Source organism: Lactuca serriola, chromosome 7 (assembly GCF_051521515.1).
Source record: "Lactuca serriola cultivar US96UC23 chromosome 7, Lser_US96UC23_V15, whole genome shotgun sequence".
NCBI classification, from domain to species: domain Eukaryota; kingdom Viridiplantae; phylum Streptophyta; class Magnoliopsida; order Asterales; family Asteraceae; genus Lactuca; species Lactuca serriola.
The window spans coordinates 38,276,201-38,301,679 of record NC_136414.1 but is presented as its reverse complement, the minus strand read 5'-3'; the positions used below and the strand labels follow the sequence as shown (position 1 = coordinate 38,301,679).

General features: G+C 33.3%; 1 protein-coding gene across 1 annotated transcript; it reads right to left on the bottom strand.

The window, feature by feature from the left end:
- Positions 1-22,749: 22,749 nt before the first annotated feature.
- On the bottom strand, positions 22,750-25,153 carry LOC145063345 (Pentatricopeptide repeat (PPR) superfamily protein). The gene has a single exon (XM_079010935.1). It carries the CDS (start codon positions 24,889-24,891, stop codon positions 23,149-23,151), a length of 1,743 nt encoding a protein of 580 aa, XP_078867061.1. The 5' UTR covers positions 24,892-25,153; the 3' UTR covers positions 22,750-23,148.
- Positions 25,154-25,479: the final 326 nt, after the last annotated feature.

Here is a 25,479-nt window from a genome sequence, read left to right as displayed (position 1 = left end):
GTATATCTTAGAGGAAGTTGAGAAAATAAAGACTACCCACTGTAAAATTGAAGTCAATGTTGATCTTTTTCATATAATCACGAGTGGACTTTTCAAGGGGAGATCTTTTTTTCTATTCAAATCGTGAGCATGTTAATTTATAATCTTACCAAAATATGAATCGGAAGAAGCATAAGGCTAAGATGGGGCCTAACTTTATTATGAGTTTCTTTCTTAACCTTATTAGTGATCATTTTATTAATTTTTACTCATTTGTTGAATTTATAACTTATAATCATCAAAACATCCATGAAGGCCATGGGAATTGGTAGATCATTCGCTATTTTTCATGTCTTTTTCATGAGTTACATTTTTTTTTTTTTTTAATTTATATGTCAATTGCTACTTATTTGTTGTTAATTTTGACAGGCGGGTCTAAACCGATAAGCGATTGAGAACTATATATTAGTAGCAAAAAACCCATCATGTCAAATTCTTGTGCACGTAACATTCTTTTTTTTTAATTATATACAATGTTACCTTTCGTCATTAATCGTAATTCATCATTATCATAATTGACGATCCATTTTAGTAGCAACGTGTAACTAGTAAGGAGTTAACCATATTTTTCTCCTTCTTCAGTCGACCTGTAAGCTTTTTCTTTTAATAAACTCGTTTTTTCTTTTATTTTACGTACTTGGTTTTGGGTAATTTTATTTATATCCTCATTTTTGTCACTGGTTCAGTTTAAATAGCTACACACATAGAGAGGATATTTGCATGAATTTTTCATGATTTTATGCTAGCCGATTCTTTAAGAATGCGTATACATGATTCATATTTTTAACTTGCTACTATGTTGTTAATGTTTTATATTTGATATAATTTATGATTTATATCGAGAAAGAGAACATGGAGAATGATAGTGCAATATAGCAAAATGTATTGTGTCAAAATATATAAAAAACGATTTTTGGCAATAATATTTTTTCAGAATACATTAATGTTTTTGTTAAATTTTGATATTTTTGTTCTGTTTTTAGGTTTTGAAGAGGCTTACACTCATATGGAAAAGAAAAAAACATGAAGACGGAAAGTGTATTCCAACGGAATGTATTTTTCCAAAATGTATAAAACGATTCTTTACAACAATATTCTTTTAGAGTAGATTAGTGTTTTTTTAGATTTTAATGTTTTTTTTTCTTTTATAACCATTCTTAATTTTAGGTTTTAAGAATAAATGTATTTCTTAAACATTCTTAGTCATTTTTCTTTCTAGAATGAATGTAATTACTGTTTATAGTTTTATTTTATAAAAATTAATGTAATTATTGATTCTAAAAGAATAAAATTTGTTTCATATAGAATCTGTAGTCTTTGGAAAGTATTATTTTTTATAATATATGTTGTTTAAATCTTAGATCAGGTTAATTATCAAAAATATCTTAAATGAGTCATATTCTGTAAGAATAAAATCGGATATATATTTTCTAGTCTATAATTGTCATTCTGACAGCATAAAATCAGTTATAATAAAAAAAATTACATTAAAATTAAAATTGAATTGATTCTAAAAAATTCAGAATTTTAAAATTAGTAGAATTAGTTATCCCTTAAAATCCGAAATTTTCCTTTTTTAAATATAGTTTAACTTACCAAAATACCCTTATGCTGAAATTTTAGTGATTATATGGTAGATGTTATCACATTGTAGTATCATAGACTCTCAAATTATGACCATTCCCTATATTCATCTATTGGTCCAAAATTTTCCGTACAACCACACAATAGATGTCATCCACATTATAACCTACCCTATATATATATATATATATATATATATATATATATATATATATATATAGAGAGAGAGAGAGAGAGAGAGGGGGGGGTGGTTCAATTGAGAAAATAAAATCATTCTCAGCCACTCATTTAATTAGCCTCTAAACATAAAGGACACGGTGGCAAACTTGTAAATATGATATAATAGCCTTCAATCACAAATACGAACAGTTGAAATTCATTCGTTTTTTGCTCTTTCAATCCAACCTTCAATTCTGTTTGAATACGAACATATCTTCAATATCAACGATTAATTATACTCCCAGCATCATTAGAACAACATCATCGACAATCAACAAAAAATTCAATTTGTATCATTCATTCAACATCATTCATCAAATAAAACATCGAAATTAAGGTTAGAAAAAGATCAAATCATTTTTGTTTGAAATTTTCATATATTTCTCCACCAATCTACTATTTTGTAAGATTTAAGTAGTCAATGTATCATATTTATCACATTTTTAAAAAAGTTAACTTGTATGCACTCCAACTGTTTGATGAAATGCATAAACTAAATTACCACGTTATATTCACATATGAATATGTTTTCTCACCTGAATCAATATGTGATTACTAAAACACAAAACAAATATGCAAGTCTGTATGTTATTCATATGTGAATAACATATAAAAATTATATATATTTCTGACAACACATTGTAATATTCATATATGAATATACTGTGTGATATTCACATATGAATATACCAACTATTATTCATAAGTGAATATACGATCTAATATTCACAAGTAAATATACTATATACTATTCTCATGTGATATACCATGTAACACTATATAATATTCACATATGAAAATATCATATGATATTTATAAGTGAATATATCATCTAACATTCACAAGTGAATATATTATGTAATATTCACAAGTGAATGCATCGTCTAATATTTAAATATGAATATACTATATTTAATATATGATATATTCATATATGAATGATACTTAAATTGTAAAAAAAAATAATCATAGTTTTTATTCATAAGTGAATAACGAATGTACTATAGTAAAAACCAGATTCATTTTTTTTCACTTATAAATAACGATAGCTGAAAATATAAAAAAAATATCTTTTTTATTTTATCTTAAAACTATATCAATATGGATGTCTATTTGTAGAGAATAAAAAATCATGAATTTTGGTATATTTAAAATCATTTTTCGATAAAAATAGTTTCTTAAAAATTAAAAAAAAAAACCGAAAAAACTATGTTTTTGTATATATTAAGGTAATGCTTAGCATAGTTTAAGGAAGCATGTTTTGTTGGAAAACACATGTGCATTCCTTTCCCATTTCTGCCGATACGTTGGAGACTTTTGCGGCAAAAATAAATGATTGACTATTAATGATTCCCCTATTCTCAACCTTTTTTTTCTCAATTGAACCCTCGTGTGTGTGTGTGTGTGTGTGTGTGTATATATATATATATATATATATATATATATTAGTTGGTACGGTAATACCGTGGTATTTAAAATTTAATACAATTATTGTACCAAGTTTAATGAATTGATATGCACTACCAACTATCTTGGTTCGGGTGGTAACATGTTGATTGGTTATCTATGGTACATATTTGACAGCCCTAGGCGCCATCACATGTGACCACGACTCTTTCTCTCTGCCTTCTTTCTCCTACTCTATCTTCTTTCTCTCTTTGACCACGATGTTGTTTCATCCACACCATCCCATAATCAATGTGAAGAGTTGTGGTGGTGACATGGAGGTGGAAGGAGGTTGTGGTCATAAAGAACATACCAAATCACCTGATCGAAAGAAAAGGTATATATATGGATTAATACAACATCGCCAAAGATTGAATCATGGAATATGTAATTTCTTGGAAATAAACATGGAGGGTTGGTCAAGGGTGTTTGGACTTTTGTCCTTTTTGTTTTTTTAATCACTTCAAAAAAAAAAAATAAAGCCACATTATTAATTGATATCTATTATAACAAGTTAAGGTATTTTTTTAGTAGGTAAATATGAACTTTATGTCACTAGACCACACACAAAAATAATTAAGGTCCTTTAAACCAAAAATAAATATTTTATAGTGCTACAGTAAAATTATCTATTTTAATAATTAGCATAGTATTTAAACACTTATTAAAATGATATATTCGGGTTTTTATGTAGGTGATAGTTCTTAGAATTGCTACTTATTGTTTAATTGATGGAAAAAAATGTTCTCAATAAATAATAGAGATTTATTAAAATAAAGTAATAAACCAATGTTATTGTACTTAAATATGAAGAAGATAATCTTTCACAAAAGAAACATTATTTATTTTGAAATAAAATATTCAACCATCCTCTTATCATTCATACGTGGTCAAAATAAGACAAAACGCAACACCTAACAATCCCTATTCCTTCTGTAACATCCGAAAATACAAGTAAAATTTTTATATTTTTCAAACATTCAAAATACTACAACCAATTGTTCTAAAACCAGTCAATGAGTAAATATTCTCAACATCAGAGTAAATCAAGTAAACAAAGCGGAATAAAAATCTAGGGGATGGTGTGTGATCATGTCTGGTCCTTCCATTTGGAACCACAAGTACCTGAAATGTTTAAACCACAAAACCATATGCACAAAGTTTAATGAGTTCCCCAATATACCAATTACCACATAACCATATGGGCCCCATCCACAACATATCAGGCCTCACCCATTTAATTTCTACAGGCCCCGCCCAACATACATACCAGCCCTGTCCATCATACATAACGGGCATTGCCCAACATATAAACGGGCCCTACCTAATATACAAATGAGTCCCGCTCAACATACATGCAAGAGTCACAAAGACAACTAGTATCCTACATCGTATAGTGAGGAGACTCAAAATTGAATAAATCATAGCTCGAAATCATGAAACCGGTGCTACAACCCACCTAAAGAATCACACAAGGTCACACCTTAGTCTACACTCTAACGTTAAGCAATTTGACCAAAAGTCAACGGTTAAAGTCAGCAGTCAAGGTTAACATCAGCTGACTTCCACATTGTGGCCAACCCATGGTCACGTCGTGACAAATGAGCTCAGTCTCAATTAAAATCTCAGTCTTGTTCCCACCTAGTCACGATCAAATCCATTACCACGCTCTGGTGGTCATGCCACCACCCCGTGGCAGTTTCCGTCCAAAATAGTTGTCAAGTCCCCCATTGTTACGTCGTGACACCCTTCTGGCCACGTCGTGGTTACTGCTCAGGGACAACTTAATGCATTAAGCTCGTAATCATTTCAGTCATTCGATCATACTTTTCAAAAGGCTTATTGGGACCCTAATAGTCCATAAAAATCCTTCCTTTGATGACATGTATGTCCACTGCATGTCATTTTCTCAACTAGGTCAAAATGGCATAAATAGGGTCAAAACCCCATGCATGAACTCAAGACTTCATAATTCTTCAAATCTGGAACATCTAACCATCTAGGGATCCGATTCGAGGAGTAAGTGACCGACTCGGCGAGTCGGCCAAGGAGACTCGGTGAGTCTGGAGAACCTGTAAACCCTAGATTTCGTGTGAGCTTCCATCATTTGAGAGAAATAGCTTTGGAGGAAGGAAATTTTGGAAAGGAACTTGAAGATCAAGAAGGTTGCTTCAAAGGAGAGGTGTATATCCGAGATCTACTTCAGTTTGTGTTCATCTTGGAGGTATTAAGCTGCCATTTTCCCTTCTTTGCATCTAGATCTATTTTTGTTATGAGATTTGGGGGTTTTATGGTTGATTGAGACCCAATTCGAGTTTAGAGGCTTAGATATGTTGTTGCCACTTCAGATCTAGTGTTGGGATGGTCCAATATGTCATAAAGCATCAGAAGATGAGTAGTTGGTGAAGCCCCTTTTGTCCTTAAACCAAACCCTAGTATGTTTTGAGCCTAGATCTCTTTAGTTATACGTAAAGTTTGCAACTTTACGTGGGGATTGAGCTTTGGAAGTATGGATCTATGGTTTGGAGTCCCTGCATGACTCAAAATTCATCTGCATGTTTGGAGATCTGAATGGACTCGGCGAGTCCTTTGAGTGGACTCGGCGAGTAGCATGAAGATTTGGAGATACTCGACAAGTGGGATGAATAGCTCGTCGAGTTAGATGATGTTGGGCAGGAACTCAGCGAGTCAGGTCGCGGAACCCCAAACCCTTCGTGTTGAGACTCGAATCAGTGAGTCATATGGAGACTCGGTGAGTTGGACAGGTCAGGACTCGGAAATCAGTAGACTCGGCGAGTCATGGACTGACTCGGCGAGTCAAGTCGCGAATAGAAGGACTCTGAACATATGAACTCGGCGAGTCAATAGGGTGACTCGGCGAGTAGGGTTGACCAGGGAGGTTGACTTTGACCAGAGTTGACTTGGTTGTCTTTCGGGGGTCAGTTAGACTCAGTGTTGCATTGATATTGGTAGCTCGGGGAGCGAGTGGAGCAGGAGTTCAGAGAGTTGTCGGGCAGCAGCTAGTGGGATCGAAGTGGAGCTAGTGTGGGCGAGGCCCGTATCTCCCAGCTAGCGGAGTGTGGGCAAGGCCCGTATCTCCATGAGTGTGGGTGAGGCCCGTATCTCCTAGTTGTTCATTATATGATTATATATACTTGTATGTTATGGTTTAGTAGCTGAGTGTGGGCGAGGACCGTATCTCAGAGATAGTTGAGTGTGGGCGAGGCCCGTATCTCCCAGTTGAGTGTGGGCGAGGCCCGTATCTCCCATGAGTGTGGGTGAGGCCCGTATCTCCTAGCTGTTCATCATATGATTGTATGGTATGTGGTATGATGGGGGGACTCACTAAGCTTCGTGCTTACGGTTTTCAGTTTTGGTTTCAGGTACTTCCGGTAGCGGAGGGAAGAGCTCGGGGTGATCGCATGGCACACACCATAGTTTAAGACAGCCTGGGAATGTTTACTCTGATAACGAACATGTATTTTGGAAACTAATACTCTGTTTATGTTTTAAAATGATGAATTTGCTTAAAGTAATGTTTTATTAAAAGAAATTTTTAGTCTTGAATTTTGGGACGTTACAAAGCTAACCAATAAGATCTGGAAAAATGAGGCCTGCAAAGGTCGAGAAGTTTCCCAAATAAATTCTTTAAGCTTTCCAAAAGGTCTTCTACACCACAAGGGACTTCTTCCTCCTTAAAGGATCACCCAGAATACCAAAATGAGCTCAAAAGGGAGAAGTGAGGATTATGGTTTGCTTCAAGGCTTTAGGAGGTAATGGAGGCTGATGGTGGAGGAAACTATAGCCATCATTTCCCTTAAATAAGGCGTTAAGCCCAAAAATTAGGGTTTGTCCATATCAGTCACCACGTCATGGCTAACGCATTGTCACGTCATGGTAGCTAAATGAGATGTGCGTTTCCCGTGGCCATGCTTATTAAGATTGCTCTTTGTTGAATGTTTATTTGCTTTAATGTACAAGTCAAAACATTCATCTTTATCATAACATGATTGTTCCATCTAGAAAATTTCTAAAGTTGTTTCCGATGATGAGGATGAGGATGAAGAAAATATTCACATCTTTTACACAGGATCAAGAGCGATCCTCCCATTTATTTTTGGGCGGGACTAAAATATAGAACTTTTGTCTCATTGTGCACCTCAATTACCCTTATCATATACTAATACTAGTTGTGAGACTCATGTATTACATAAGTTATTTGTTTTTAAAAAAAAAAAGTTAAATATAAAGGTCAAAATATTTTAGTACTTTGAATTTATAAGAAAACTAGGCGAATGCCCGCGCGTTGCGCAGAAACACTTATATAGTTGAAGTCTTTACAAATATATGATTTTTTTAAATATAACAATAACGTTGTTGTTAAATTTGATATAATAATTTGTATATACTAAATTGATATAATATATTGATTATTTTGAATTATATGATAATATATATATATATATATATATATATATATATATATATATATATATATATATATTAAAACTTCTTAATCTCAATCGTTTGAATAACTTCTACCCACGAGTTACACATGAATCAAATTAAGTATAATATATGATTTGATGTTATTTATAGTTGTTTTTATTGTTAATTAATTTTTTTAAATTTATTTGCTTAATGTTTTAATTTCTATCATTATAATTATTTAAAACATCAAACATTGTTTTTTATTTTAAAGCTAACAATATAATCATTTATATAGAGTTGTTTTTAACTATTGTTATTGTAAGTTATTTTAAGCTACTTATTTGGAAACTTTTAACGATTATAAAAATATATTTAAGAAATAATTTAGTTAAATTGAAATTAAAATTTAGTTTTTGCTTTTATCACTACAATTTATCACTTTTAACTATTTATAAAATATTCTTTAGTTTTTTTAAATGGAACTGAAATTTATATTTGAGTTGACATTGTAATGCTCAGAAACACCTATATAGTTGAAGTCTTTACAAATATATATTTTTTAAAATATAACACTAACGTTGTTGTTAAATTTGATATAATAATTCGTATATTAATTTGATATAATATATTGACTATTTTGAATTATATGATAATATATAAATCTATTATAATGTCATAATCTCAATCGTTTGAATGACTTCTACTCGCGAGTTACACATCAATAAAATTAAATATGATATATGGTTTAATATTATTTATAGTTGTTATTTTTAACTAATTTTTTAAAATATATTTGTTTAATGTTTTAATTTCTATCATTATTATTATTTAAAACATCAAACATTATTTTTTGATTTTAAAGGTAACAATATAATCATATATATAGAGTTATTTTTAACTATTGTTATTATAAGTTATTTTAAGCTACTTATTTGAAAATTTTTAACGATTATATAAATATATTTAGGAAATATTTTAGTTAAACTGATATTACAATTTAGTTTTTGTATTTATCACTACAATTTATCACTTTTAACTATTTACAAAATAGTATTTGGTTTTTTAGTGGAACTGAAATTTATATTTAAGTTGACACTGTAATGTTATATTTAAATTAACAATTTAAGTATTTTGTTCAAACTGTTCAAAAATTGTAGCTTTAAACTGATAATGGTTTACATGCAACAACATTTTAAACCTAATAAATTAAGTATAACATGTTAAAATTTAAAGACATAACTTTATAAATAGAAGTAAAGATATTATTTTAAAATTGAAATTTAGTCTATTTATGATTACACTTTAGGTTTGATATTTATTTAACCTTATTAACCAACTTACAATCATTATTAGAAAGACACTACAATTTATCACTTTTAATTATTTATAAAATAATCTTTGGGTTGTTTAAGTTAAATAAAATTTATATTTAAGTTGAGCCTATAATGTTATATTTTAATTAATAATTTAAGTATTTTATACAAATTGTTCAAAAGTTATACCTTTAAAATGATAATGGTTTACATTCAACAATATATTAAAACTAATAAATTAAGTATAATTTGTTAAAAGTTAAAAAACATAATTTTATAAATAGAATTAAAGATATTATTTTAATATTGAAATTTAGTTTATATATGAATACACTTTAGATTTGATATTTATTTAACCTAATTACCAAATTATAATTATTATTATAAAGAAAGTGAAAAGTTATGGGAGTTTCAAATGAGTGTGATGAAAGGAAAAAAGAATGGAGGTTTCAAATGCATGAGATTCAAGAAAAAATGATAGCTTTATAAGTATGTATGATATGAAAATAATGAAATATTATAATAGAAATATTTTTTATCTTTTAAATTTAAACAAATAATTTAAATAAATAAAAGAAACTAATGAGCTTTAGGTTGTGTTTGGCGCGCCACAGCTAGCTTATTTTTCGAGCTTTTTTATGTTGTCGTGTTTGTTAAGCCAAAAAGTAGCTGATAAGCTAGCTTATAAGTTAGCTTTTTGAAAAACTACTTAGACTAGTTTTTATGAGTTTTTTTAAAAATTTCCAAATACACCCCTTAATTAATTATAGAAACACATACTCTTACTTGTCATTTTTTGTAATTTTAGTATATTTCAGTTAGCTTTTCAGCTAGTTTTACCAAATGTCATTTTTTATCAGCTAGTTTCAGCTATCAGATAACTTTTCATTTAACAGTTAGTTTTTCAGCTATCAGCTAGCTTTTCATTTAACAGCTAGTTTTTCAGCTATCAGCTAACAGTTAACTTTTCAGCTAGTACGCCAAACATAGCCTTAATTTTGAGAATTTTGAAATTAAAAAGTAAGTTTATTAATGAAATTGATATCTATTTATTATTATATTTATTGTAATTATTACATTAAAATATTATATAAAACTTAATAAAATAAAAAAACTCATTAAATGACATGTAAAAAAGATATAATTCAAAATAACCACAAAATGATAGTATTTAACAAATTGAATAAAAATGTACTATACGATAGAAAAACTTTTATTTATCATAGAGAAAACATTACCGCCTCCACTTAGAGCATGGATTGTTGAATCCAGTCCTAATACGTCCAAAAGTGTTGATTCAATCTTTTTAATTACTTGGTCACATCCCGGAATGTAGGAAATGAGCACCCTTTGTGGGGTTTAAAAAAATTAAATCTTCTCTAAGTGAGGTCCACTTAGAATATCATTGAGAGTCGACATAATCTAAAGTCTAATTCGTTAAACTACTTCGGTAACTTAAAAATGAAAAATAAATAAATAAATACGTGCTTTGGTGTTTTCATGGTCATAGCTTGATAAATTTTTTAGTTAGTGGCTTAAGATTTGATTGGTGTATTGTCGTATTATGAAATAGTCTGTTTTAGAATGATTAGAGCAATGCTTATCCTATCAACCCTGCCGACTTCTTATGCTGTCAACCTACCTTGACATTTTGATTGAAATTATCCAACTACCTACATTTTAAAGTTGGAAATTATGCGGCAACCACCCGGTCATAACAAATTAAATATTTTTAAATATTTGAAGCGAGTCAGAAAAAATATCCTTATTTTTATTATAATCTATTATTTTTAAATAAAAATATATATAATAAAAAAAAATAAAACTATGCAGCTACCTATTTTGCCTCCCTCAGCGCTCTCATGACACCATGTGAGATTGGATTTAAAGGAAAAAAATCACGGAAGTTATTACGACAAATATACAAAAGCCTCGATATATTGTTAGTATATATATAACCAAAATCAAATAAAAACAAAATTTTGTTAGGAATGTAAGAAATTTTTTATATACATATTTTTTTAGTAAACAAACAAAATGAATTATTTGATGATTCAAAAGTAAGATGGTTCACAAAAAAAATTCTAAAAAAACACTTTCGTGATTCTTTATCATGAAAAAATTCACTTTTATAACAATTTTAGTGAATATCAACAAAATCATCGATATGTTTTTCGTTTTTTTTTTTTTTTTTTGTGAATCATGTTATTTTTTATCATCTAATTATTTGTTTATTTTATTCACCTAAAAAATATACTGAAAAAAATTTCTTATTTTTTACCAAAAAAAAAAAAATTCTTACGATATATATATATATATATATATATATATATATATATATATATATATATATATATATATATATATATATATTATCGATTTAGTAAGGTTACCAAGGTAACTTTTTTTTTTCATTAAAACCATCCAACTTTAACAAAAGAAAATATCGAAATTGACAATAACAATAATTCTTAATATTTTTCCTTTTTGTTAAAGAAGTTGAAATTATTAAAAATAATAATAATAATTGTTATATTCTTTGGTTCTCACAATAACAAACTTTTCAAATTTGACCACTTTGACTTATAATAACATATTTTGATATTATTTTCGGCTTATGTGTCATTTTTCTATAACTTCAATTAAAATGTGTGGTTTTAGATAGTTTGACATTGACTTGTTTTTCATATTTCCAATGTCTGACCCACCCAATAACAAATATTGCACTTTCATTTTTTGGGTAATGACATGATCTTTGGTTACTGAACTTTATTTTGTGATTTATTAAATTTTTTACTTGTTGAATTGTATTAATTCCCCTTATGACCGGTTTTAGCTGGTTTTAAAGGATTTATCGATCATACGTGTACTTTTTATTTTACGTGGCGAATAAGGTGGCATGTAGGCCACGATTTGTCGTCCCCCTCTCTTTAAACTTTAGCCCGAAGTGTCATTTGGTCCTTAAATTTGATTGGGGCACAAAATTCTTCATCGATCATTCATCTCCTTCAATCGTTTTGTAGAATGACATCATCACCAAATCCTATTAATCAGAACTTCATTGTAGTGGATTTCCACTACAATGGAACGTTTGCACCCAAGCCCTTAGTCCACTTTGATCCGGACAGAGCATCAGTGCGAGATGTTGACTTTAGTGCATTTGGGTATGAGCACTTCATGGAATTCCTTCATTAGCTTACTAGAACGACAAGCAAAGACATCTATTTATGCCTTAAACAAGAGTCTTTAGGTCAGGGAATTCATACACTGGTGAACGAGAGTGATTACAAGGAATTTTTGGATTTGGCGTATGCTAATGACAAGAGAATGAATGTATATGTGGATCACCAGAATGAACGTATCTTCGACTAGATTGAGGCTAAGGAAAGTGAAAGTGAAAATGAAGACTGAGATGATAATGAGGATTCAGTTATTGAAGATTCATATACTGTTGATCATGAAGAAGATGATGCTACCTATCCATTTCTAGCAAACAAAAATGCACATGACAGATTTTTAAACATCCTTTTTGAACCTACAGAGAGTGAAGATCCAGATGATGAATACTTGTCACCCCAGTACCATGTGTATGATGAGAGACAACCATGAGATCAGATGAAACCAATGATAGGTATGCGATTTTCTAACCCTACTAAGCTTAAACATATGTTAAGAAACTATGTAGTTGCTAATGGGTATGATCTATGGTTTGAAAAAAAAATGACTCTCATAGACTGTTGGTGAAATGTTGCAAAAAGAATAAGTCGCTATCTTGCCCCTTCAGACTATGGGCCTCCTGTATGGGTAAAGAAAAGACTTTTCAGATCAAATCTCTAATGAGTGAACATAATTGTTGTAGGGTGTTTAAGTTTGGGTCAATAGTAACTTAGAGATGAATAGGCGAACATTTTATGAGTCAAATTATAAAGGGGATAATGTCACTGTAGCATAATGAACTTTCTTGACTTGGCCGACTTGACTAATTATGTTTTTTTTTCGCATTAGGTCATCTAACTTTGATTGTACATGTCAGTTAGGTCATTATCGTTAGTTTTTAACCATTCATCCATTAACTAGTTATCTAAGTTACACGAATAGCCCCTATGGTTTAAATTTCCTTCGTAATTAGTCGTTATCAGACATGTTTTAAATCACACAACTAAAACGACCATAATTCTGAAACTCTAGGGACCAAAATGTAACATTTTCATCATCTTCCCTAAATTCTTTTGTATCCCAACTTACCCGACGCTCCTTCAAAATCGATTAGAAAAGTTGAGAGAATTTTCGAAAATTTTCATATCTTCAGTCGAAAGAAGGACCTACGAGAACTTGAAGGATCAAAACATCGAAATCCTGCTACCTGATTTTGACTTTGATCATACAGTCGAAAGGAGGTTAAGTTCAGTTTCAGGTCTCGTCGATTGGGTTTACCAGGTTGAGTTCGGTCGAGTTTTAAATTCGTTGCATCTGTATAATAAGCCAACAGATGTGGTTCTACCGATTCAGAACGATTCATGTACCTGAATTGTCAATCTTCAAATTTCTCAGAAGACTTACAAAGCGGTGCTTGAATTATATGTTACACTTTGGCCCCTGGAGTTTCAGAATTGTGGTAGTTTTATTCGTATGATTTAAAACATGGCTGATAACGGCCAATTAGGAATGAAATTTAAACCATAGGGGCCATTCGTGTAGTTTAGATAACTAGTTAACGGAGGAATGGTTAAAAACTAACGATAATGATCTAATTGACATGTACGGTAAAAGTTAGATGACCTAATGCGCAAGAAAAAAAACATAATTGGTCAAGTCGGACAAATCACAAAAGGTGGTTGTGTTACAGTGACATTATCCCATTATAGAGTACCCAAAACTGAGTGCAAGGAAGATGAAAGCTAAAGTGTCAACAACATTCAACATAAATGTGAGTGTGGGGCAATGCAGAAATGCAAAAAAAATTGCATTACAATAGATTGAAGGAATCTATTTTGTTACCTAGAAAATACTTTTTATTATGTTTTTCTATGGTACTATCAAGTGGGTGTGTGGGCACATGGTGGCCTTTCTTTTGTGTATGCAGGAATCTTTTGTGTTACCTACAAACTACTTTTGTGTATGCAGACAAGAACTTTTTTAATTTCGAATAGTAATGGAATATTTCAATGAATCCAACCACCACATTCACTTACTTCTTTGTTATATGTATGCATTGTTGTCTAAGTGATTCCATTCCAATCAAAATTACTTCTTTGTATTCATTACAGTCAAAGGATGAAATAAGTGACAGACAACCAAGAGTGTGGGCTGGTATGAGTAAGTAACAGACAAATGGGGCGGGGTACAGGCCAAGGTTTTCATAAAAGGTGATTGGTTGTTGTGAGGCCTAGGATTAGGCCGGGATTCGAGTAGATGGAATGGAGTTAGAGTTCGGAACCCCTAGAGGGCTAGAACAGTATGTACGGGAGAGATTCCCAGGAAGGATGGTTCGGGATGATGTAGGATAGTTTGAGCGGTTCGGGGAGACTGAAAACCAGTGGGCGTACCAATCAGGCCGAAGGCTCAGAGAACAATCCAAACAAGCTGAAGGCCCTAGAGGGCGGTCCAGACATGTTGAAGGTTCTGAGAGTGGTCCAGATTGGCTGAAGGCCTGGTAAGGCAGTCCAGTCATGCTGAAGACTCTGTATGTGTTAATAGATCTATATGAGGAGGTGGCTTGAGTATGTTGTGATGCAATAGCAACCAGTAGGTCTGGCCCCGGGTATTGATTATGTTAGTAAAAGGTGGTATATGGACTTCGATAGTCCTTGTGATCAGATTCAGAGAATATGTGATGCATGGAATAGCAGTTACTCTACAGGGGATAGTGTAGAGTGGGGTGTGAGCACCGTGGAACTTGTTGTTATGGCAAGGTCGTCGAGCAGGTTTCCTTGGATAAGGAAAAGGAAGGGTATGTAGCTCCAAGGAGTGTTGGTTCACTGCAATGGAAGTAGTAGTGTGGATGGATGATTGAAAGTGTTCTAATTATAACTATTGAGCATTGTGTTTGTGCCAGTGGTATGGAAGCACATCCGAGTTGGGTATCTGTTGAGGTTGCGGAAGAATTTCCGGTAGTGTAGAACCAGAGGAGTTCGGAAGGGATGCAAGGATGGAGCCTTGGATTTTCAGTATGGTTGTGATCAGGAGGTTATGTATGTAGCGGTAATTCATCTTGGGGATGTCTGGAAGTATCGTCAGTGAGTCGGGTTTTTCTTGCCCGAGGGTGTTGGATCAGGTGCAATATGAGTATGGAAGTGTAAATGAGAGCTCATGGGAGCTGCTCAAGAGCTGTAGGATGTATTATCTTGACAGCACAGGAAGGAAAAAGTTGGATTCAGAAAGGAAGCGGGATGAGTCCCAGCGGATATTTCGAGAGAGGTAACGCCAGTTGAGGAAAGGGATAGCAGTTTGGTACCGGGTCAGGACCCGGTGGTACATGGTGATATCCAACTCTGTAAGGGGCAAGTGAGTGTGTAAGTTGGAATGATGGAAGTATCATCGGGTGATACTTAGTTGATGTGGACATCATTAAAGATAGAAATTGGTGGCTGGTTTGAAGCAGTTGTCGTGACTCTATGAGGGAAGAGTTGGACTTCATAGGGTTTGATAGCAGTGTTTGGAGGAACCTGAGTCGGTTGAGACCAGGAGCTGTATTGTGGGAGTATCATCTGGGGTGTGTTGCTACAGGCTTCGAGGACGAAGCCTAATCTAAGTCGGGAGAATTGTAACACACCGAGTTCAGAAGTGCAAGTTCAGGGTTCTTAATGTAAATAAGGAAGGTCGACTCGGCGAGTCGAAGGATAGACTCGGCGAGTCGAGTCGCGATTCTGGTCATGTGTTAAGTGACCAACTCGGTGAGTCGGAAGCTGGACTCGGCGAGTTGGTGCTGAAGGGAGAAAACCCTAATTCCGGGAGTTATGCCCTATATAAAGCACATTATAGCCACCCTCAGCCTCTTTACTGCCCATTTGAGTCCCAGAAACCCTAATTAGTGTGTGTGAGCCTCCATTGTTAAAGTTTGAGCTTGGAAGAAGAATTTAAGAGAAGAAAGTTAGAAGATCAAGAGGCTAGCATCGGGAGATCATTGTAGATCCGGAATCTACTCCTTCTTGGGCACATTTCTGAGGTAACAAGTCGTTACCTTGAGTTTTCTCCTTCTAGATCCATTCTTGGTTGTTTTTTTGGGAATTTTAGCTTGATTGGAATCCATTTCGGGTTTAGAGGTTAGATCTGAAGTTGCAGATTCAGATCTAGGTTAATAGTGAGCCATGGAAGCTTAAAGCATCAGCCATGGGGCTTGATTTAGAGTATCTTTGTCCCAAAACCTCCTTGTAGCTTGATTGGAGCTTGTTGAGCCTTGCATGCACGTAAAGTTGGAAACTTTACGTGTGAATCTGGCCCTAGGAGTCAAAATCTATGTATTGGAAGCAATGAAATGGCCTGAAATCATCTGAATAAAGATGTCACGTTTGGACTCGGTGAGTTAGAAGAACAACCCGGCGAGTCTATGCTGGACTCGACGAGTCTAGTCGTGAAACTCTAGCTTTTTCTGGTTGAGCTGTGAATTGGTGAGTCGAGGGATGACTCGGTGAGTTGAGCAAGAAGGGACTCAGAGCTTGCTGGACTCGACGAGTCTTGGGGCGACTCGGCGAGTTGAGTCGTGGCATGTGAGTTTCTGAGCATAGGAACTCGACGAGTCAACGGGTTGACTCGGCGAGTAGGGTCAACCAGGAAGGTTGACCTTGACTGAGGACTTTGACTTGGACCAAGGGTTGACCAGTTTGACTTCCAATGGTATTTTGGTAATTATTGGTGTTTATTGGTTTTGGTTATTTGGTAATGATCAGTGGTGGAGTTCGTGCTGGTGGTCGGAGCAGCGTGGTCTTATTTCTTCAAGTCGGCAGTTGCAGGTGAGTTATCCTCACTATATCAACAGGGTCTAAGGCACCAAGGTTGGCCCTTTATCGGATGGAAATCCGGGTAGTTGTTGTTATGTTATTGTTTTGCTATGTCTGCATCCTGGTAGTTAGAATGGTATGTGTTAGAGACCTGGTTAAGGTCGGTATCCTGGCATATAGGATGATGCTATGCTAGTGACCGGTTAGGTCGATATCCTGGTTAGGATGTTGCTATGTTATGTGATATGCTGGATCGGTTTGATTAGTTGTGAGATGTTGTATGATTATATGTTTATGTTTACATGGTTGTTGGACTGGGGTTGGGTTGACGCGGGTCCTGCTTTGTGCTGTAGGCCAACATACCCAGGGCGGACCGGTCAGACCGAAGGCCCGGCGAGCGGTCCGGATAGGCTAAAGGCCCCAAGAGGGCGGACCAGACGTGCGAAGGCTCGGAGAGTGGACCAGACAGACTGAAGGCCCGATGCAGGCGGACCAGTCATACTGTAGACTCAGAGAGTGGACCAGGTAGACTGAAGGTCCGGTGCGGGCGGACCAGTCATACTGTAGACTCGGAGAAAGAGTCGACCGGGTGGACTGAAGGCTTGGTGCAGGCGGACCAGTCACACTGTAGACTCGATATGCATAGTTGTTCTGTTTATGATATGATATGTGTATGGTATTGTGGTTGGTATTTTGGGGGTAACTCACTAAGCTTTCGGGCTTACAGTTTCAGTGTATTGTTTCAGGAGATCGTGGCAAGGCGAAGGCGTGATCGTACCGCTCCTCAGTTTTATGTTGATGTTTCTGGGATACTCTGATAATAAATGAACTAAAAAACTTTTTTGTAATAACTTAATGGATATGGGTTGTTTTTGAAAAGTTTAAATTGGTTGTAAATTTTCACAGTGTTACAATTCCAATGACATTAGTATACTTTTCCTTCTTCATTTGTTCCATGTCTTCCTTCACCTTCTCTACTTCGATCTTCAATGCTACTAATTCAGTTTTCATTCCCTCCACCACTTCCATTAGAGGCATCTGTACAGGTTCTACATCTAACCAGTTTCAATATTTGTATTTACCCTTCAACACAAATAATTCAAAAGGAGATTTCAAATATGAAAAATAAATCAAAAAAGATGGAAGATTCAAGTGAAATTGCTTACCTCATTGCACACCATGAAATGCCTCCCTGGATTCTTTGGTGTTGTTGACGTTAGAATATGTGCAGGGAACCCACAATCAAAAGTTTTTGGATCGTTCACTGTCGATTTCTTGCTTGATCAGTTGAGGGGCGATGAGAAGCTGTAGGAGGAATCCATCGGAGTATTAGGGCACAATAAAGGAATCACATACGCCTGTCTTTTAATAACATTAGCCCTACATACCACGTAGGATCCATAAATTCATTGAAACAGACAAAAAGCAGTCGGAAGGGAAAATTTTACATGATTCAACAAGTTAAAGGGTAAATAAAGCACGAAAAAAGTTTAGTGATCAAATGTGACCAAAAGCAAAAATATGTTACCCTTTCAAGTCATTAAACGTTGAGAATGAAATGCAACTAAAATCTTTATTAAATTTGCAGCCTAAAAAGAAGATTTAAAAAAAAATAAAAAATAAAAAAAATCACAATCATCATATATATTTCACCCTTAAATAAACAAATATTTTTTGAAGATAGTGTACTCACACTAACAATTATATATTTTCCTAATCTAACCGGGTTTTGTGCCAACAACCACATAAAAGAATCCATAGAGCAATATTACTATGGTATGTGGCATTGGGTTTTTGGTGGTCGCAGCCACAAACACTGTGATCTTCTTCTTTTTATAGTTTTAAAGAAAACTAGTGTAGAGACCCATAATTTTGCATGAGTCGGAATGTATTTTTTTTAGATTTGTTGCTATTTTTTTGTTTATTACTCACATCACAACAGCACATCTAATATGATTAAATTTACGAAAAAGACAATATGAAAATTCTGTTCACCAATTGTTAAGATTTAAAACTTCTTGCAAATTTAAGAAAATTCCCAAAAATTCATCTACAAGAGCGATTAAAACGAATATAAAAAAATCATGCATAAACTATGAATAATATATTAAAAACACAAAAAAGATCAAATTTTTGGATCATAGAAGAGTCTAACGTGATTCAAAAGAGGAAGCATCAAACAATATCATAAAAAAAAAAGATTAAAAAAGCAAAGGATATATTTTGTAAGTTGAATAAAAGTGGGAGGGCAAGAATTGAAATTCCAACTACACTCAATAAAAGACAGTTTTTTGTTTTTACGTACATTGTGATAGATGTCTTGTTTTATTCAAATAGATTAGTATTGTAATTATAGAGTTGCTAATCATATTAAACACATTAATTATTACAAAATTAAAAATTATGTAGCATAGTATGTTCTTAAAGTTAAAGAAATGCCCCCAAATCTTTTAGTTCTTGAGCAACTGGGCAGAAGTAAGAAACACCGCTTCTCATGAGCTGGAAAAAAGATTATAACACCATTTTGGTAATTATTTGTTACAATTATACTACTCCGTTCCAAATTGATAGTCCATTTTTGATTTTTGAAGTTTTTTTTCTTAAACTTTGACCTTAAATATTTTTGTGTTTGATAGATAATACTTGATACAAAATATATGAATGGACTGTATTTTAAATGTTTTTTCATTGTTATAAGTTTTATCAAATAATATATAACACAAATAAAAATATTTAAGGTCAAAGTTGAAGAAAAAAAACTTCAAAAGTCAAAAATGGACTATCAATTTGGGACGGAGGGAGTATTAAACAATGACCAACAGTTTCAAAGCATTCATGGTTGGATTAAGTGGGTGTTTGGGATAGCTTTTAAAAAAAGTTTATTAGCTTTTTAAAAAGCTAATAAGCTAAAAAAATGTTTGTCTATTTAAAAAACGTTTTTTAAAACAGTTTTTTGGATGAGAAAAAGTAAAGTTTTTGGAAAGCTGAAAAATCCTAGCTTTTTAGTTTTTTAACCATTTTACTCCTGAAAAAGCAACTTTTCGCATCCAAACACTTTTTAAAACCAGCTTTTCCTAAAAGCTATAAGCTAATAATCACTTTTCTTAAAAATCACTTTTGACATAAAAAAACTAACCCAAACATACCCTAAGTTCCACTAAAGAAATAATCTCATCTCATGCTAATATTATCTCACTTAAAAAAGTACAATAAGATACACTAATACATGCATTCCATTTTTACCCATTGGAAATGTTGAATTTTTTTTTTTATGATAACATTAGAACATATAAATGGAAGCATGCACAAAAAATTAACTATAGTGAAGTATAATTACTGAACTTGTTCATGACATTAGTCTTTTTATTTGATGTTTATTTCAGTTTTATTGCATAAAATCCTACCATATGCAATGAAATGAACATCACACAACTCCAAAGTACTTAATCGGTTCCTTAATGAAACATAACCCATATGTAATTGGTAACTAATGGTGACTAAATTTATAAAGAATACACAGATAGCATGAAACTATCAACATGTTAATTGAAGCTTCTCTTTACTTGGATGATCATCTAATTTTGGTCTCTAGCTGCCAGATCACTTTATTTTACCAAAAGCATATACTGGTTTACAATGCAATACAAGAAACAAAAAAAAAAAAAAAAAAAAAAAAGTTACAAAATTCCAAAAATTTAAGTGACGAATGAGTACAATCCAAAATCACAGAACCGTTAACAAAAAAAATAAATAAATAAATAAGGATTAAGGAGAAGTAAAAGAAGTAAAGGTGTTGGTTTGAGATGGGTCATTTTTTCAAGACACAAATGGATAATTACGGTTTAACTTTGTCATTTGGTCCCAACAATGTGAACAGCCATAGCTTGAAGTTTCACAGTTCAATCATATTTGACTCTGATTGAAGCTTAAAAGAGAAGACAAACCTTGAATTTAGGTTGAGGGTTTCATTAGTTTTTGCTTCACAATTTCTCAGGCTTGATATTAGAAGAGGAATCAGAATAATCTAAAGAACCATGCAAAATTCTGGTGTTCCAAAAGAGGTCCGTCTTACCTTGATTTCTTTGACCTCACCTCTTGTGGTGCAAGAACATGTTGGCATACATAACTAAAACTAAAACGATCATAAAATAATTTCATTAGTGATATTTCACAAAGATCGAATAATGTTAAATAACATGGAATTAGAGTGGCCAATAGAGGGGTAATTTTGGAAAATTGGGTCTTAATGGATAAAAGCACCGTTGCTTCATCATTTTGCTCCTTGATGTTTAGAAAAAAGAATCAGGAATTCATGCCAACAAATCGGTCTTTCTATACAATTCCACAGTATTCAATAATATTACTTGCGACTCACAATTCATAAACAAGTAAAAGTAAATAAATAGAATTTCACAGCAAAAACATCAAATATTTACTAATTAGCTTAGGGGTGAGCATGGTGCGGTTCGGTGCGGTTTTTGGTCAAAACCAAACCGAAAACCGCAACTTCGGTTTTTTGAAATTTAGAAACCGCACCGTTCGGTTTTATGCGGTTCGGTTTTTTTTTTGCGGTTTTTTGTTACTTTTTTTTTTTTTTTCGTTTTGCCTTTTTACTCAATCTCAAGTAACTCAGCGAGTTACTTTGACTCAAATGAGGAGTGGTAATCATTAATTGGAGATAAACCGATACCATTATCTCTTGATTTGAAATCAAATTACATAACCAATCATCCAACATGTTTCTAATGCTTCAATATAATACGAATTTAGTATAACATTTATTTCACAAGTACATACGATAATATCAATTAATGTATTCATAAAAATGATATTATATTATTAGTACTTTTCATATTTGAATGTTAAAAAAAATGTTACAAACATTATTTGTTATTGTAAATACCACTGAATGTATGCTTAAAAATATAAAATCATCATCCCATAGATAAGATAGATATTTACATTTATAGAAATTGTAATTGTCATAAGTTCTTGGGTATTACAAATATCAACACTTTATATATATATATATATATATATATATATATATATATATATATATATATATATATATGCGGTGCAGTTCGGTTTTTTGCGGTTTTTGCGAGACTAGAAACCGCACCGCACCGAGTATTTTCGGTTTTTGCAAAACTAAAAACCGCACCATCGGTTTTCATTTCGGTTTCGGTTTATGCGGTTTTTTTGGTTTGCGGTTCGGTTTTTGCTCACCCCTAAATTAGCTAGTGATTAAAACTCTAATCGATTATTAGCTAAGGACTTAGAAATTCAATTCACATAAACAAAATCAAAGTAAAAGGAGAACGAAATGTAAGTACAAGATAAAATGGAATGAAATTACACAACAGAAAAGTGACAAACAATGGGGACGATACCTTAATCGTTACATCCGAAGGTAATTGGAACTGAAATCGAATCATACCTAATCTTTCTATCCATCAAAAGAGTCACCGGTCCATCCTTGAGTTTTATCAGGAAAACCTAATCTTCAACTAAAAACGATGAACACGAAGGAAACGGTTGTTCGAGGACGACCGACATGTGAAGAGGCTTATTCAAGGAACGAATTTGTTTGGGAGAAAATAAGAGAATACTGGAAGGAACGGTGGAAGAAGGAGATTATTTTAGTGGATTAAGAGGCAGTGGGAAGCATGTAGAGTCAGTACGAATTAATTTAACCATGGTGTGGTGGAGGTATAGGATGACGATGGATTCTTTTCAAATTAACAAAATATAGTGTTTTTTTATGTAATTTACCTAAGTTATTATATAAAACGAAAACTAACTTTTTTTCAAGGCCTCCGCAATGTTGAATCCTTACATTGAAGAAAAATAATTTTTTGTACTTCTCTCAATTTTTCCATGATCAATACAATTCTCAACAAACTTCATATAACTATATTCAGTAATCAATATCATGTCCAACACAGTTCTACCACATGTCCACCAAAACATCCTCATTTCCGCCACTTCCATCTTCCTCTCATGAATCTTCCTAATCAACCAACATTCAGAATCATACAACATATCTACTAAACATTTTTGTCTCACAATACTCTTGTCTCATTCTCCACTTCAACCAATATGTGGTGTATAATGTCTTCCTACTTTATGCACAAAAATACAACCTTTTGTTCATCTTCAACATCATATATTGAGACCTATGCAACACTCTGCCCAGGCTCTTTTATCACCCCTTTGCTTTTCATCAACTCCCGAATTCTCAAAACATCATTCCATCTCCCAGAAAAAGCATACAAATTTGATAAAAGCGTATACGCAGCACTACAATCTTGATCCATGTTGAAAATAGTTTGTGTAACTCTTTCAGCCATTTTTAAATTTGAATGCATTTTACAACCACTAAGCAAAGATAACCAAATAGATTTATTCGGTTCCATTGGCATGTTTTTAATCAACTCTTCAGCTTCATGTAACCTCCCACTACGCCCTAAAATATCCACCATACACGCATAATGCTCAAGCTTCACCTTCTTAAACTTATACTTTAATAAATAGTTAAATATATTTTGTCCTTTTTCTAACATTCCAGAATGACTACAAGCAGAAAGAAGCCCAGTGAATGTTATATCATCAGCTTCATTTAACATCCCTTCACGTATCATTTGGTTAAAAAGGATTAAACCCCACATCCCATAACCATTTTGTGCACACCCTACAATCATAGAGTTCCATGAAACTATATTCTTTTCATGTATTTGTTTAAATACGGATAATCCGTTTTGTATATTCCCATGTTTTGTGTAGAATACAATAAGGGAATTGCCTACAAACATGTCGGATTCAAGTCCTAGTTTGATAGCTGCTCCATTGATTACATTCCCTTTGTTTGAATCTTCCATTTCACAACATGAATTTAAGGCACTAGTGAATGAAGATTGATTTGGAAGAACGTTAGATCTAAACATGTTGGAGAATACTTGTAATGCTTTCTCATGTTTGGAATTTAAACTGTATCCAGTTAAGAGGGAAGTCCAGACTACCACAGAAGTTTGTGGATTCTCATTAAAAACTTTTGAGGAACTATCAGTGTCATTGCAATGTGCATAAAATGTGATTAAAGGGGAAGTGATGTATGTGTCTGAAAGGTAACCAAGTTTGATCACCTGACCATGGATCTTGACACCTAAATGGAAATCTTTTGCATTTGCAGAAGCTGTTATTGCAGATGAGAATGTGAATGAAGTGGGTCGAATGCCAGATGGCATCATCTGGTTGAAGAGAAGTAACGCGTCATCACTCTTTCCAGCTAGATCAAGCCCACTGATCATGGAGGTCCAAGTGATGATACTCCTGTTTGGCATCTCGTGGAACAACCTCATAGCATCTTCCACTCTCCCATTTATGAAATATCCATGAATCATTGAATTCCAGGCAGCTTCGTCTTTTAATGGCATCTCCAAGAACAATTTTTCAGCTGCTTCTGTCCTTCCATATATCAACAACCCGTTTAACATCGTCGTCCAAGAAACCACATTTCTTTCAGGCATTTCTTCAAACAGCTTGGAACCCAACTTCAAATCCCCACAGTCGAAACAGCCTTTGATCATAGAGTTCCATGTTACCACATCCCGAACTGGCATTTCGTCGAACAGCTTCAAGGCGTCGTTAAGCCGATTGTTTCTTACATGACCTTGGATCATCTTGGTGCACGAGTAAACATCTGGGTAGGAGAGTTTGTTCGGAAAGAGAAGAGCTTCATTGGTTCTTTGATGCTTGAGGTGATCAGAAGAAGTTATGGGAATGTACGCAGGAGTAGTTTGTTTGACAGGATTCGTGATAGTTGTTAAACATTTCGAGGAATGTGCGAGTGCGACCTTCGTGCATAAGATGGTACGAGAAATATCAGATGACCATTGTAAAACTTTGAGTTTCCTAATCATGGTAATTCCATTCGTGTCTTAGAAAGAAGTTGTGATAATGAGAACTAAGATAGAGAGGACAAGGAAAAAACTAACTTTATCGCAGCTCAAAGCTAAAATTGCACACAAACAGTCATCATTACAAGCAAAACCATTAAATCAATAATTCGACATTGAGAGAACCGGAGTTCATAAAATCCTCCAAAATCAAAAACAATTTACTGTTTGTCTCTTAACATACCTCCAATCGATTCAAACTCATTCCAAAATCCGAATGAGAGAACGAGAAAATATTTCCAAGATTATAATGGGCTACCATAATAAAGATTGGGCTTCAACAAGTAAATGGGCCTACATTTATTTTCCTCCAACTCCAAGTTGCTGAGATGGGCCCCATGGTAGCCGAGCCTGTCGACATGGCATATGTTTTTCATTAACGATTTTTAGTTTGTCACAAGTTTTCATACTCTATTATATAAAAGTAAAAGACAACCAAATATATATATGAAATCAAAGAATGATTTATATATGATAAAGAATATTTGAGCAAAAGCCTTAACCAAAGAATATACCGTCTTTTTTATTAGCTTGCCTTAAACCCGAAAGAAA

Excerpts from the sequence above, each read along its gene's own strand:
- LOC145063345 (XM_079010935.1), bottom strand. The coding sequence starts at position 24,891 with ATGATTAGGAAACTCAAAGTTTTACAATGGTCATCTGATATTTCTCGT.